Consider the following 11887-nt stretch of genomic DNA (forward strand, 5'->3'; position numbering starts at 1 on the left):
CTTCCGTCAGACCCATGGGCTCAACTTTGAGGCAAAATACGCGCCCACCGGAAAACCCGCCTCTCTTTGTTTCTTGCTCTCCTTCACAGTCAACAATGGCTTTGAAGTGCATCAACTTGATGTTAGGAGCACATTCTTAACTTGTCCCTTGGAGGATAAAGTCACCCTTCTCCCGCCGCCTGGTCTGGACTGTCCTCCGAACTCCATACTTGAATTAAAAAAGGCCATCTATGGACTCCGCCAGGCGCCACTTGTATGGTACAAGCGCCTATCAAACTACTTCTTCACTCTTGGATTCAAAGCAGTGGTATCAGACCCTTGCGTCTTCTGGCACGTTGCTAACAAAGGCAAGCCGGCAACTTGGATATTTGCTCACGTTGACGACTTGGTAATCATAAGCAATCAGCCTCTGAAGTCTTTAAGCAAGAGATGGAAGCAGAATTCAAAATCAAATACATGGGGGAGGCTAAGTTTCTCCTGGGAATGAATATTGAACATTTCCGGAATGGCCTGCAAGTCAACCAAACCCAATATATCAAAAGGAAGCTGCAAGAGTTCGGGCTTGATCACCTTCACCCCGCCTCTTGTCCTCTAAATACTCGAGAGTATCTCAAGAAAGCATTGGAAAGCAATCTCAAGGCATTTGAGGCTACGGGTGTAAGCTATTCCGCGCTGGTTGGATCACTCAACTATCTAAGCATTCTCACTAGGCCGGACATCTCCTACGCGGTCAGCACTCTGTCCCAGTACCTGGAGAAACCAGGCATCAAGCATTATCATGCTGCTGTACAAGTCTTCCGGTATCTGAAAGCAACTAAGGAAATTGGTCTCACCTATGTTAAGCAACAAGACTCAGCAATCACGGCACATGTAGACTCCGACTGGGGCAATTGCCCCAACACCAGGCGATCAACAATGGGTTTTGTGGTGCAAGCAGGCGCCCATCTCATAGACTGGAAGTCGTCCAAGCAACCAACGGTGTCACTCTCCACCACGGAAGCGGAGTATAAGGCACTCTCGGATCTTGGTTGAGATCTGGCTTGGGTCGCAAATCTAGGTAATGAAACGCTCATCCTGTCGAGCCGCGTTGGTTTTAGGGTCTATATCAACAACCGCAGAGCTATTGACCTGGCAAAGAGCAAAACGTCTCAAAATGGTTTTCGCACAAAACATATGGCGATCAGACTTCATTTTGTTCAAGAGCTCATTGTAGTCGGCCTAATCCTTGTGCTATATGTCAAAACAACTGAAAATACGGCCGACTTCCTAACCAAGCCGACCGGAAGGACAGTCATCCGGAAGTCCCTTTCAAAACTATCAGTCATTCAAATTCCGGGGCCTGCTTCGCATCTGGCGACTTGAAGCACGGGAGGGAGATTACACGCCTAGGTGAACGGCCGCAGTCCCATAAATTGGGAAAGCGGCCGCGATCTCCACTAGCTGCGGAAAATGGTAAGCAAAGAAAACCATCTCCGCAGCCCAAAACTGGTTCCGCGGGATTGCAAAGCTGACACATCAATTTGATGTTTGCAGATTCAATCCTAACAACCAGCAAACTCAGGCTTGAGGAAAATCCCGGCCCCCAGCCGCTAAGAGCGAGAATATCAGCTAACACCAAAGGTGAGTAGCTGATGTTTGAACTCAAGGTTAATCAGATCAGGCTAACACCAAATCCCTAATTCCTAAAGCCACAGACGCAAAGGAAAAGACCTTCTGAACCGATTCCTCTCAAAGAGAAGGAAAGCCAATTGGTGAGTGATGATGTTCAAGCTAAACCAAAAAGAAAGAAGAGGTTGACGAGGAACGTGAGTCTTTCATAACAGAAAAAATCACCCAGTTCCTCCGCGGTTTTGCCAAAGGCAAACAAGACGGTGTGGAACTACTCTTTGGGGGAATAGAGTTTAGAGAGGGATGAGTGCGTGAAAAGCTGCCTCTCAGGTTGGGAGAGTAATATGGGACAAGAATAAGAGTATGGACTCTTAAAGAAAAGTGTGGCTGATGAAGTATTGATAATAGTGCTTTCTAGACGAAATCAAGGGGGAAAATATACTGTAAAATATGTGGTAAAATAGGCTATGTAATTCTTATTCTGTGACCAGGGATGCAAAGTGACAATCTGATGGGGGACAAACAGAATGGGCCAAAAGGCTCTACATTTATAGTGAGGGGACAACAGGTGGTTCTGAGACGAAGAGAAAGATGGGAACAGGGTACAAAAAGCCTCCAACAAGGTGACAAGGCAACAAAACAACAAGGCATCTACTACATGGCTTGGGATGACATAAGAGGAAAACAATAACCATGGCGCATCAGCCGCCATGCATCTGAGAAAGAGTTACGCCTTGCTGGAATATAGAGGAGTTAATTCTAGTGAACACTCAGGGTCCTTCCTAATAGTCTGGCTCTGTTTGATGGTGGACTTTCTCCCACTTTGAACCTGATTGTGTACATATTTTATTACCCATTGTGGAGGGCCATCCATGAAAGTGAATACTGAGAAGTTGAGGCGCCTTGTAGAGATGATTCTAGGCTATTATGAAGTGTCTGTGGGCGTGGATTACAGGTACCAGAGTGATTTCTAGAGGGCGTTTGGCGGTGATTCCTTCCTGGTGAGTGTCTGAGTGATGTAATAAGGTTTTGATTAGGCTCACCACAACGGACCCTAAGGACCAAATAGTTCATTGAGCGTAAGGACTCTAGAGTCTCACCCTCAGATGAGAGAAACTCTCCAAAAGCTAATGTGTTGCGCTGCTCCACAGATTGCTCTTACTCAATCCAAGTCAGCATCAACACATTTCCTATTTTCTCATTCTTATTCTCAGTAGAGAGCGGTCTCTCTCCTTCTCTTAGGCAAATAAGATTTTACCTCTTTTGATTACTGTTACTAGACGCATATAAGCAAGTTGTACAGTTTCTAACTTAGCAATAAACTCTTAGTCGTCTGAAATCTTTCCCAAATCACCCCAAAATTGTGCCCCATTGTTTTTTACTCCATCTGACACATTTTTATTTTTTTGGGTGAGCATGCTCAGTGAGCATTTTTTTTCAGTACAGAGTGATTTTTTTCAATGATTTTCCCAACCTCAAACTTGAGTTTTTTTTTTTTTTTTGGGAAATTTAATTATCCTTGAAGTGTGATTGATTAATGAATGAATGGATGAATGTGGAATAAAAGGAGACAGAATCTAAATTTTCACAAGAAAAAGATGGAATAAAATGTTTTCAGTTTCAATTAACTATAAAGTTTCTGTTATTCAACATGTTGAGATGGATCAGGAGTTACCAGTCATTTATTAACTCTTCAGTTGTGTAATTGTGTCAATGAAAGACTGGAACAATGAGTGGTTTCTGCTTGGTTATGATGGTAGGGGAAAAACTGGGCTAGTTTAGATGTAGATCTTTGAGTTTTTTTGTTGCAAGTGATAAATTGGATTCTTGCCACTGATCCCGCTTGAGATTGCTTTTTTCCATAGCTGACTTCTTTTTGATTGTTTCTCCACGCAGTTGTACAATTTTCAAGCGCTTCACAATGTATTGGCCTTTTACCCTTGCCACTTCAAGGTTTTTTTTAACCGTGTGAAGAACTGCAAGCAATAATTTTGAAAATGTACATGATGGATTCAGTTTTGGGAGAGTAAAATCTTCTGACACCTGAAAACTTTCAAGTCTTTGGACAAAAACCTACTTTTTTTTTTACGTTCGCATGCTGCTTCGCTGGCGTGTGAGGTTGTGGGAGGATGTGGCTGAATTTTCCGGATAAGCTGATGTGTTTGCGGTAGTGTCTTTGTAGTATAATTCATCAAATCAGGAATTGAAAAGCGGTAAGCCAAGTTTGCATGCTGAAATGTTAAAATGAATTCTTCGCGTGAGGCGAATTCATAATCCAGAAGCAATCGAATAGCTAAGAAACCCGATTTGCGACATAAATTCACGTTTGGGCGATAGCTGGTACCACATCCCAATAGGATGCCTTTGAGGACTCTCAAAATATCTCTACCACATTCTTCAGAAAACTGCGTCCGAGGCATCTCACGAATTTCATTTTCCGGTTTGCCGAAGAGTTTGGCCAGAAGGCTCAGCGGAAATTGCTCTTCGTTGTGAATGTACTTTTGGTTGAGTAAGAGGCTTTGAATCCTCCGCAGTTGTTCTTCAAGAGAGTTAAGTAAATTTTCCTCCGTTGCAATGGGTTCATTTTTCCGAGCCTCACTTATGTTCTCCTCGATGTCCTGACAATCGAAGACCATTTTGCTCCTTGGATCTTCACATGTTGGGGAGAGATGCATTTTTAGCTAATTTTCCAGGCAGGGCTACGAATTAGAACTTACTAATCTGACTCTCAGAGGACCATAATCGCTCGATGAGCTCTAAAGGATGCTCTTGTTCTTTTTCTACCCGCGTGATACTGCTGGAAGAACTTGGCAAAAGCTCCGGATTTTTGACTGCCAAATGTAATTGTGTGGGTGTAATGTCAAGCAGGCAGCATTAACTCATGAATAATGCATCTCGGTAATCGTACCCCCTGAGTCCAACGTATGGAACGTGGTTGGAGAGCCCTCATGATCATTTTCTATACGAAGGACGGCGTTGGGAAATCGTGCTAAAATTGTTGGGCTTTGGTCTGCAGAATAAATACATATGTGAAATGTAATGTCACCTACATTGATCAATCCACAGAGAATTGCATCATCAGGGGAGCAGATAAAAAGTGGTTAATTACCAGCTCCTGGTGAGTTCTTGTGAAGAATACCTAAATTGGCTTCCATGGGAACGCTCAACGCCAGTTGCAGGATGAATGTAGTTAGGACTATGAGCCATGAGATAAAACTCATTTGGAATTGAAGATTCGTACAAGGCCGGTGGAAATCAGTCAAAATGCTATACAGGAGGAGATGGATTCTTTGATTCGCGGGCCTGGGCTGGTGTTGACTTCAAGATCTAGACTGATGAATCGAGCATTCTAGTACGCGTGTGGGTCGGGAACCAGCACACTGCACAGGCATAAATATCAGGACCTGAAGGTTCCACCAGTTTCAGCTAACTGGTTTGGAGACTCATGGAAAGGCTCAGATCGGAAGGTTGTGCCTTGAGCAGGTGGTTATTTTGATGTACAAATGTGTCATTATAAATGTGCGACGTTTGATCAGGTTTGATCTCACTCAGGAAACTTGTGGAAACAGAGGTTCGAAATCATGACATCGACATGCCATGATGACACGCCGTTCCTTTGATGGCCACCAAACTACAAACCCAAAATTGACATGTGAGTAACATCTCTCCCCATATGGATAATGGCAAAAACTGAAACACACACCCAAGACATCCCCTGCCAAGCAAACCATCACCAACTCCCGGTTATTGAGGTTAGAGTCAAAATTTGTGCTAAGAAAAACATGACAGATTATTTTGATGCCCCAAACACCAAATTTTCACCGCTTTGAGAAATTCAAAACACACACACATTAATCTTTTCAAATTTCTAGCAGTTACATGATGATCAGAAATTAATGTCATTAAGAGTGGGTAGCTGTCATTGATTCAAAACTCCCACTGATCACAAGAGCAATACCAACATCAATTATGGTGTTCAAAGTTGGTTTGCATAATTTTATGCATGCATAAATCATAAAATCATAAAAATATTTTGGTGAGGAAATTTTGTATTACATAATCAGACAGTCATATCCTCTGCAAAAAAGATTTTATGATTTTATGATTTATGCATGCATAAAATTATGCAAACCAACTTTGAACACCATAAATGCCTGATGTGCAATGCCAATACTGCAAAAAAAGAAAAAATCAAACAGCAAGCTTCATGGATAATTTCTTAGAACTGGGGCAAATTGTGTTAAATCAAAAAAAAAAAAAAACATTCAGAGGAACTTTGAGAAGTTTGACCCAACAGTGCCACACTCTCAAAATCAATTGATACTGCTCACAAATTCCCTAGCACATATTTTGAGGAATTTCTCAAAGATGTGAAATTTGGTGTCATTGTGTCATCAACAAAAAACTTATCATATTTTGTTCAGGTCAAATTTTGACCTCAATTGTGGTCTCAATGTAATTCAGTTTCTGAGGTGCAGGACTTCTGGAAACTTGAAAGTGACTTTTGTTGTTAACTATTTCAAAGTTTTGAAGATTTGGTACCCTTTTTAGGGGCCAAAATGAAACTTCTAATGTTTTTTGTAGTGGGAGCCTTGACTCAATGGTGGGAACCTCTCAGCTTCAGCTCCTGAGGTGCAATGACGCTACATAAAAGCTTCAACAGAAGTTGGGATGGGGACTTTCTTAATGCAGTTAGACTTTGATGCCCTTGGGGTACCATGTCAAAAATTATTAAATAGTTTTTCATCCTTTGAAATATGTGGAGATCAATTGGGAAAATATCATACAAACCTGATGCGCCGGAAATTGGAAACACAACTCCCAAAAAACATATCCACAAAAAATGTGGTCTTCCCATTTTTGCAGGACCTCCTGGTCAATGCTTATGTTAATGTCAACTAACTTTGGAAGCTGATTTTTCAACTCTTGGGAACTGGATAACCAAGACTCTGCATTTATTTTTGCTAACCAAGAAATAAATTACCTTTAGTTTTCTTAGTAAGAGATACGCCATAAGTCCCTCCGGTGGAGGCCCACCTTTTTGGACTTACATAGTTAAGTTTTGTCTACCTGCTTGTGTTGACATCAGGGTAAATTACAAGGAGGCCGACAACTGGGCAGCCTGACTTGTTTTTGTCCCGACGTCGGGAAGGGCCAGAAAGGCTCCAGCCGAACCAGCCGGACGTTGAGCCATCGTCCAACTGTACCCGTCGTGTACCGTGTTTTGATTAAAGGAGGGAAGTTTGAGGATCAGTTGAAAGTTGAGACATGTGTCTGATCACTCGTCTTCTGTGCAACATCGCACCGTACGTGTTACAGAGGAGCCGCATTATGTAAAATACAGAACGGTAAAAGCTTCACAGAAAACGGAGAACATGACTTCGGTATGTCTCCTGTGATACCGCCACCTGCTGCAGAGAAGTACTATACCGGGTCCGAGGGTTTCTGTAGCAAGAGAGACGTCCAGGCAATCTCAACCAAAAAACAGTTACCAAGCATAACAACCACATCATAGAAACCTCCTGGGCTTCTACCGACGACGAAGATCTTCCCCAGACCAGACACACTCACTCCACGATAATGGTCAACATCAGCAGCCCACTCTCAGCACTCCGACCAGGCCACCCAAGCTCCCAGCAGTCATACTCTCGCCTCCCCAATCAGCAGGCGGACGCAGACGGACCGAACTACTTTGACCAAGACGATGAACTGGATGCAGCCTTCAACGAACCAGCGGATGATGCCCATGAGAGTCGTACCACTGATGAGGATGACGAGGAGGATGAGGACGAACGGCGCGGACTAGTATCCCACCAGGCTTCGGCAAGCAGCAGCTCGAAGGTAGTCCTTACGGACAAGCCCCAGGTCCCACCGAGCCGGACGTACGACTTCGAGCCCGACGGCTCGCTGCCCCGCTTCCATCCGACTGCCGGCTCTCCAACCCCCTCACTCGGCCCGCCTTCACTGGTCAAGCTGGCCGGGATGGGCGGCGGGGTACAGAACGACGGGGTGTTTGCGAACCTCAGCGCCAAGCCTGATGGCCCGGGAACCCGACTCAATCCAACCACAGGCCAGATGGAGTTCGTCGGCGGAAACGACGATGGCCATCCCACCGACAAAGAGGAAGTCCTCCCTACCTACGACTCTGCCGCCCTCGATTCTGCACCTCCATATTGGGAAACTACCGTCACTCTCCCTGGCGTCAACTCTGGCCCTTACGGCCTACTAGGCCCGGATGATGTGCTCGTCGATGGACTTCCTGTCGGTAACTTATTCGGCTTCGCTTGGAACTTGCTGGTCTCTATGAGCTTCCAATTTATCGGTGCGTTATCTTCATCCCTTCTGCCCCTCTTGCTCTAATTTCTCCTATTGGTATCCTTAATCAAAAAAGGAGCATTCCGCTGGACTTCTCACCTGATCCACATATCTCCCTTTTGCAGGTTTCCTTCTAACCTACCTGTTACATACCTCACATGCGGCCAAGAATGGCTCACGAGCCGGTCTAGGGATTACGCTAATTCAATACGGATTATACACGAGGACACGAGCGATAGAAGGAACTGGTGGGACGGGCGCTGGAAACTCATCCCACTCCTCATCCTACAATTCCTCCTCGATCCCGCCGACAACAACAGATCCCTGGGGCCTCTTCGGACCGTCGTCTACCAGTGACTGGGACGGCTCAACCGACAGGGGATCTAAAGGCTCCCAGAACATGCCCTACGACGGCATCCCTAATAACCATGGCAATGTATCTGGCGCTGCTAATGAATGGCTCGGATACATCCTCATCGCTGTCGGCTGGTTTTTACTTCTAGGTGGCCTTGTAAATTATTGGAGAGCGGTCAGTTCGCTTCCTCCTTTCTCCTTTCTCTTCGCAAACTTCATCCCTCTCATCCTTTTCTTCTTTCTTGCGCGCTTCATTCAGGTTCGATGGGCTAGAGCCGTAAGGAGCGAGGAGATGCTCGTCGGCACATTAGCTTAAACCGTACACCAAACGGTGAACAACCAAACCACAAAAACCAACTTCGGCAAAAAAATATCCATTCTCACTCTTGTACAGTTTCTCTCTTCTCTTCTGTGTGTGTCTTTTTTCACCTTTTTTTTCTGGTGATCTATCACAACGGCTGGGTTTACTTGAGAAGTGTGGATGTAAAAAGCGCTCAGACTCACACTTGATACTCACCCTGATCACCTGATTTTTTACATACATACATATACTTAATCTGTGTGTATCATCTATCACCTTATCACCCCTCATGAAAGGAATCAACAAAAAAACATAATCATAACCAATTTCCTTTTTCTTGCCCTGGGCCTGACTGTCATACTCCAAAATTTTATAAACACAACAAGTTTTTGGACCTCGGGGAAAAATGGATTCAATCTACTTGTATCAGTATTATCAGTATCTTCTCAAAAATGAGTCGATTCCATTTGTGATTGGTTGATGCTCTCTTCTATCATGTTTTTGTCTGTCAGATGAAGTTGACAGTGGTGTACATATTAATTAGGGTGTTCAAAGTTGACTTTCATAAAATCATAACCCCATAAAATCATAAAATTCTAAGGTGAAAAAAATATGTACACCCAAACACTCAAATTAGAGCAACCTTTCTAAAATGGTACACATAAAATCATCATTTGGAAGTTTCATGATTTTATGATTTTATGTAATAAAAATTTTATGATTTCAACTTTGATTTTGAACACCTTAAATTATGGTATTCAAAATTTAGGGTGTTCAAAGTTGACTTGCATAAAATCATAACACCATAAAATCATAAAATTCTAAGCTGAAAAAATATGTTGCATCCAAGCACTCAAATTAGAGCAACATTTCTAGAATGGTACATATGAAATCATCACTTGAAAGTTTTATGATTTTATGATGTTATGCATTGAAAATTTTATGATTTCAACTTTGAACACCCTTATTGCATAAGATTTTTTTACATAAAATCATAAACTACAATTTTGGCTGGGAGATGTCACTTAAAGTTTTATGCACGCTGACATCTCCCAGCCAAAATCGGTTTTATGATTTTATGTAAATAGTGACATATGCAATTTTGAATACCATAAATGTATGCACTTATGGTGTTCAAAGTTGGTTTGCATAATTTTATGCATGCATAAATCATAAAATCATAAAAATATTTTGGTGAGGAAATTTTGTATTACATAATCAGACAGTCATATCCCCTGCAAAAAAGATTTTATGATTTTATGATTTATGCATGCATAAAATTATGCAAACCAACTTTGAACACCATAACTGCAGTATGTATTTGTATGGTTGACATATGATTGTGGAACAGGAAATTAGGGTGTTCAAAGTTGACTTGCATAAAATCATAAAACCATAAAATCATAAAATTCTAAGCTGAAAAAAATATGTTGCACCCAAGCACTCAAATTAGAGCAACATTTCTAGAATGGTACATATGAAATCATCACTTGAAAGTTTTATAATTTTATGATTTTATGCATTGAAAATTTTATGATTTCAACTTTGAACACCCTTAATGAAATGATACTGCATGTTCCTAGTAATTATTGCTGGACAAGGCAGGTACATAGGCTTCTTTTGATTCTAAATGTATAAGTGGTTGCTAATGAATTGTGATGGAGAATGAATGAGCTTTGTGTAAAAATAAACAAAAAATTGTGTTCCATTGGAAGCCAAAATTGCCAAGTTTGAGTCCATTCCAGCAACAATGGGCCTTTACTATACAGATATTGGTAAAGTATTGTTATCATATTTTTTTGGTCCAATGATGGTACTGTTATTTCCATTTTCTGCAATGGATTTTTAATACTATATCCAATTACATGAGGTGTTTTTTTTTTTGGAAAATACTATATCCAAATGAAAGAAAGAACCAAAAAAAATCTCAATACTATACTGGCCAGATGTGGCCAGTACCAAGACTTAGTAGGGATGGAAATCTATCTATTTCTTGGGCTTGAGGATCAGAGCACCCAAAGCCTTTCTGGCCTCAGCAAAGTCCCCTGAGAGGGCAAAATCTTCACAAAGCCACATAAGGCTGCTGATGGATTGTGAAATAGTTGAAGGGAGAAAACAAGAGCTACACACGTCTGCAGCCGCCAAGAAAAATCTCTCAATGGAACAAGAGCTACCCAGCATTCCTAAATAAGTACGTGCTATTGCTGCAAGGTCCAGCTGGTAGGTGGCATGGTTTTCCTGTACAATCATCAGGAGCTCACATGTCATTGCCTTATGTTTACACCTGGTCAAGTGCATTATCCAAGTTTATTAAAGACACAGTTTTATTTGAATTGTAAAAAACAAGATCAAGGGTTCCCCCTATAAAATCACAAAAGAGAAAAAAAAAAAACAAGGGTTTTCCCTTATTTAAAACCTCAAAAAAAATGGCGGCACTAATCTCCATACAATAATCATCCAAAACAAAAGTCTCAACCTAGCCCCCCAACAACAGCAGAGCTGTGTACTCAGGCTCACCCCCCAGCCCGCGTCTAGCGCGCGGGTCAAAAGGGATGGACATGAAGGCCCCCGGCCAGCAGCTAAGGCTACAGACCCGTGGGGGGCCCACTCTTCGCCCCTCGGACTGCGCATGTGCAACAGCGGAGGGGTTGGGGGCGATGGATAGCTGGAATTGCAGTGTCGCCAATCGCCCTGGGGAATTGATAACCTCGAAAACTGCCTCGCTTTTAAGCAGTTGGTCCTTCTCAGCGTTGCTAGACTCACCACAGCTGTTCTCTCGACTCGCTCTTGATCAATATCACCGTTACCCTTGCTAGGAAACTGTATCCACCGTCGCTATCTGCAACTCACCACCACACCACCCTATCATTGCCGTGCACTACCAACCCACCGTGGCGCAATCTTACTCACACTCGTACGTCACATCTTCCGCAGCTTTGCTCCCATTCCTTTCCTCTGTTAACACTAATTCTAAATTTTTACATCCAATGCTGCCTTCACTAACCTTCTCTGACCATTGCAGAAACTCTCAAACGCACTCACCCCGTCCCAACCTGCAGCGCGCACAGCCAGGCCTTCAGCTACAACATCAGATTGACCAGTTGGCCCAGCTCTCCTCGCTCACATTCACCATCTCCGTCCCCGAATCCGCAGGAGCTTCTTATCCATACAGCCTTTCCCCCGGCAAGCCCTTGCCAACCAGCAAAAGCATATCTTTTGTGCCCTTGCCAACCAGAAGAAACTGTGAGATCCAAGGTGACGATCTCAATTGGGACCCTAACGACCAGTTTTCTGGGGTCGCCAGCAGCG

The 11887-nt window shown here is 43.0% G+C and overlaps 2 protein-coding genes across 2 annotated transcripts; one reads left to right on the forward strand and one right to left on the reverse strand.

Moving 5' to 3' along the window:
- Window positions 1-3847: 3847 nt before the first annotated feature.
- On the reverse strand, window positions 3848-4244 carry PtA15_16A376 (uncharacterized protein; the record flags this gene model as incomplete). Its single annotated transcript, XM_053164059.1, has 2 exons — window positions 3848-3859; window positions 3933-4244. 2 exons carry the CDS (start codon window positions 4242-4244, stop codon window positions 3848-3850), a joined length of 324 nt encoding a protein of 107 aa, XP_053028023.1.
- Window positions 4245-7188: 2944 nt separating this feature from the next.
- Window positions 7189-8593, forward strand: PtA15_16A377 (uncharacterized protein; the record flags this gene model as incomplete). Its single annotated transcript, XM_053164060.1, has 3 exons — window positions 7189-7930; window positions 8049-8452; window positions 8537-8593. The coding sequence occupies 3 exons, from the start codon at window positions 7189-7191 to the stop codon at window positions 8591-8593; spliced, it is 1203 nt and encodes a 400-aa protein (XP_053028024.1).
- Between the last annotated feature and the right edge of the window lie 3294 nt (window positions 8594-11887).

The sequence above is a fragment of the Puccinia triticina genome, chromosome 16A (genome assembly GCF_026914185.1).
Source record: "Puccinia triticina chromosome 16A, complete sequence".
Lineage (NCBI taxonomy): Eukaryota > Fungi > Basidiomycota > Pucciniomycetes > Pucciniales > Pucciniaceae > Puccinia > Puccinia triticina.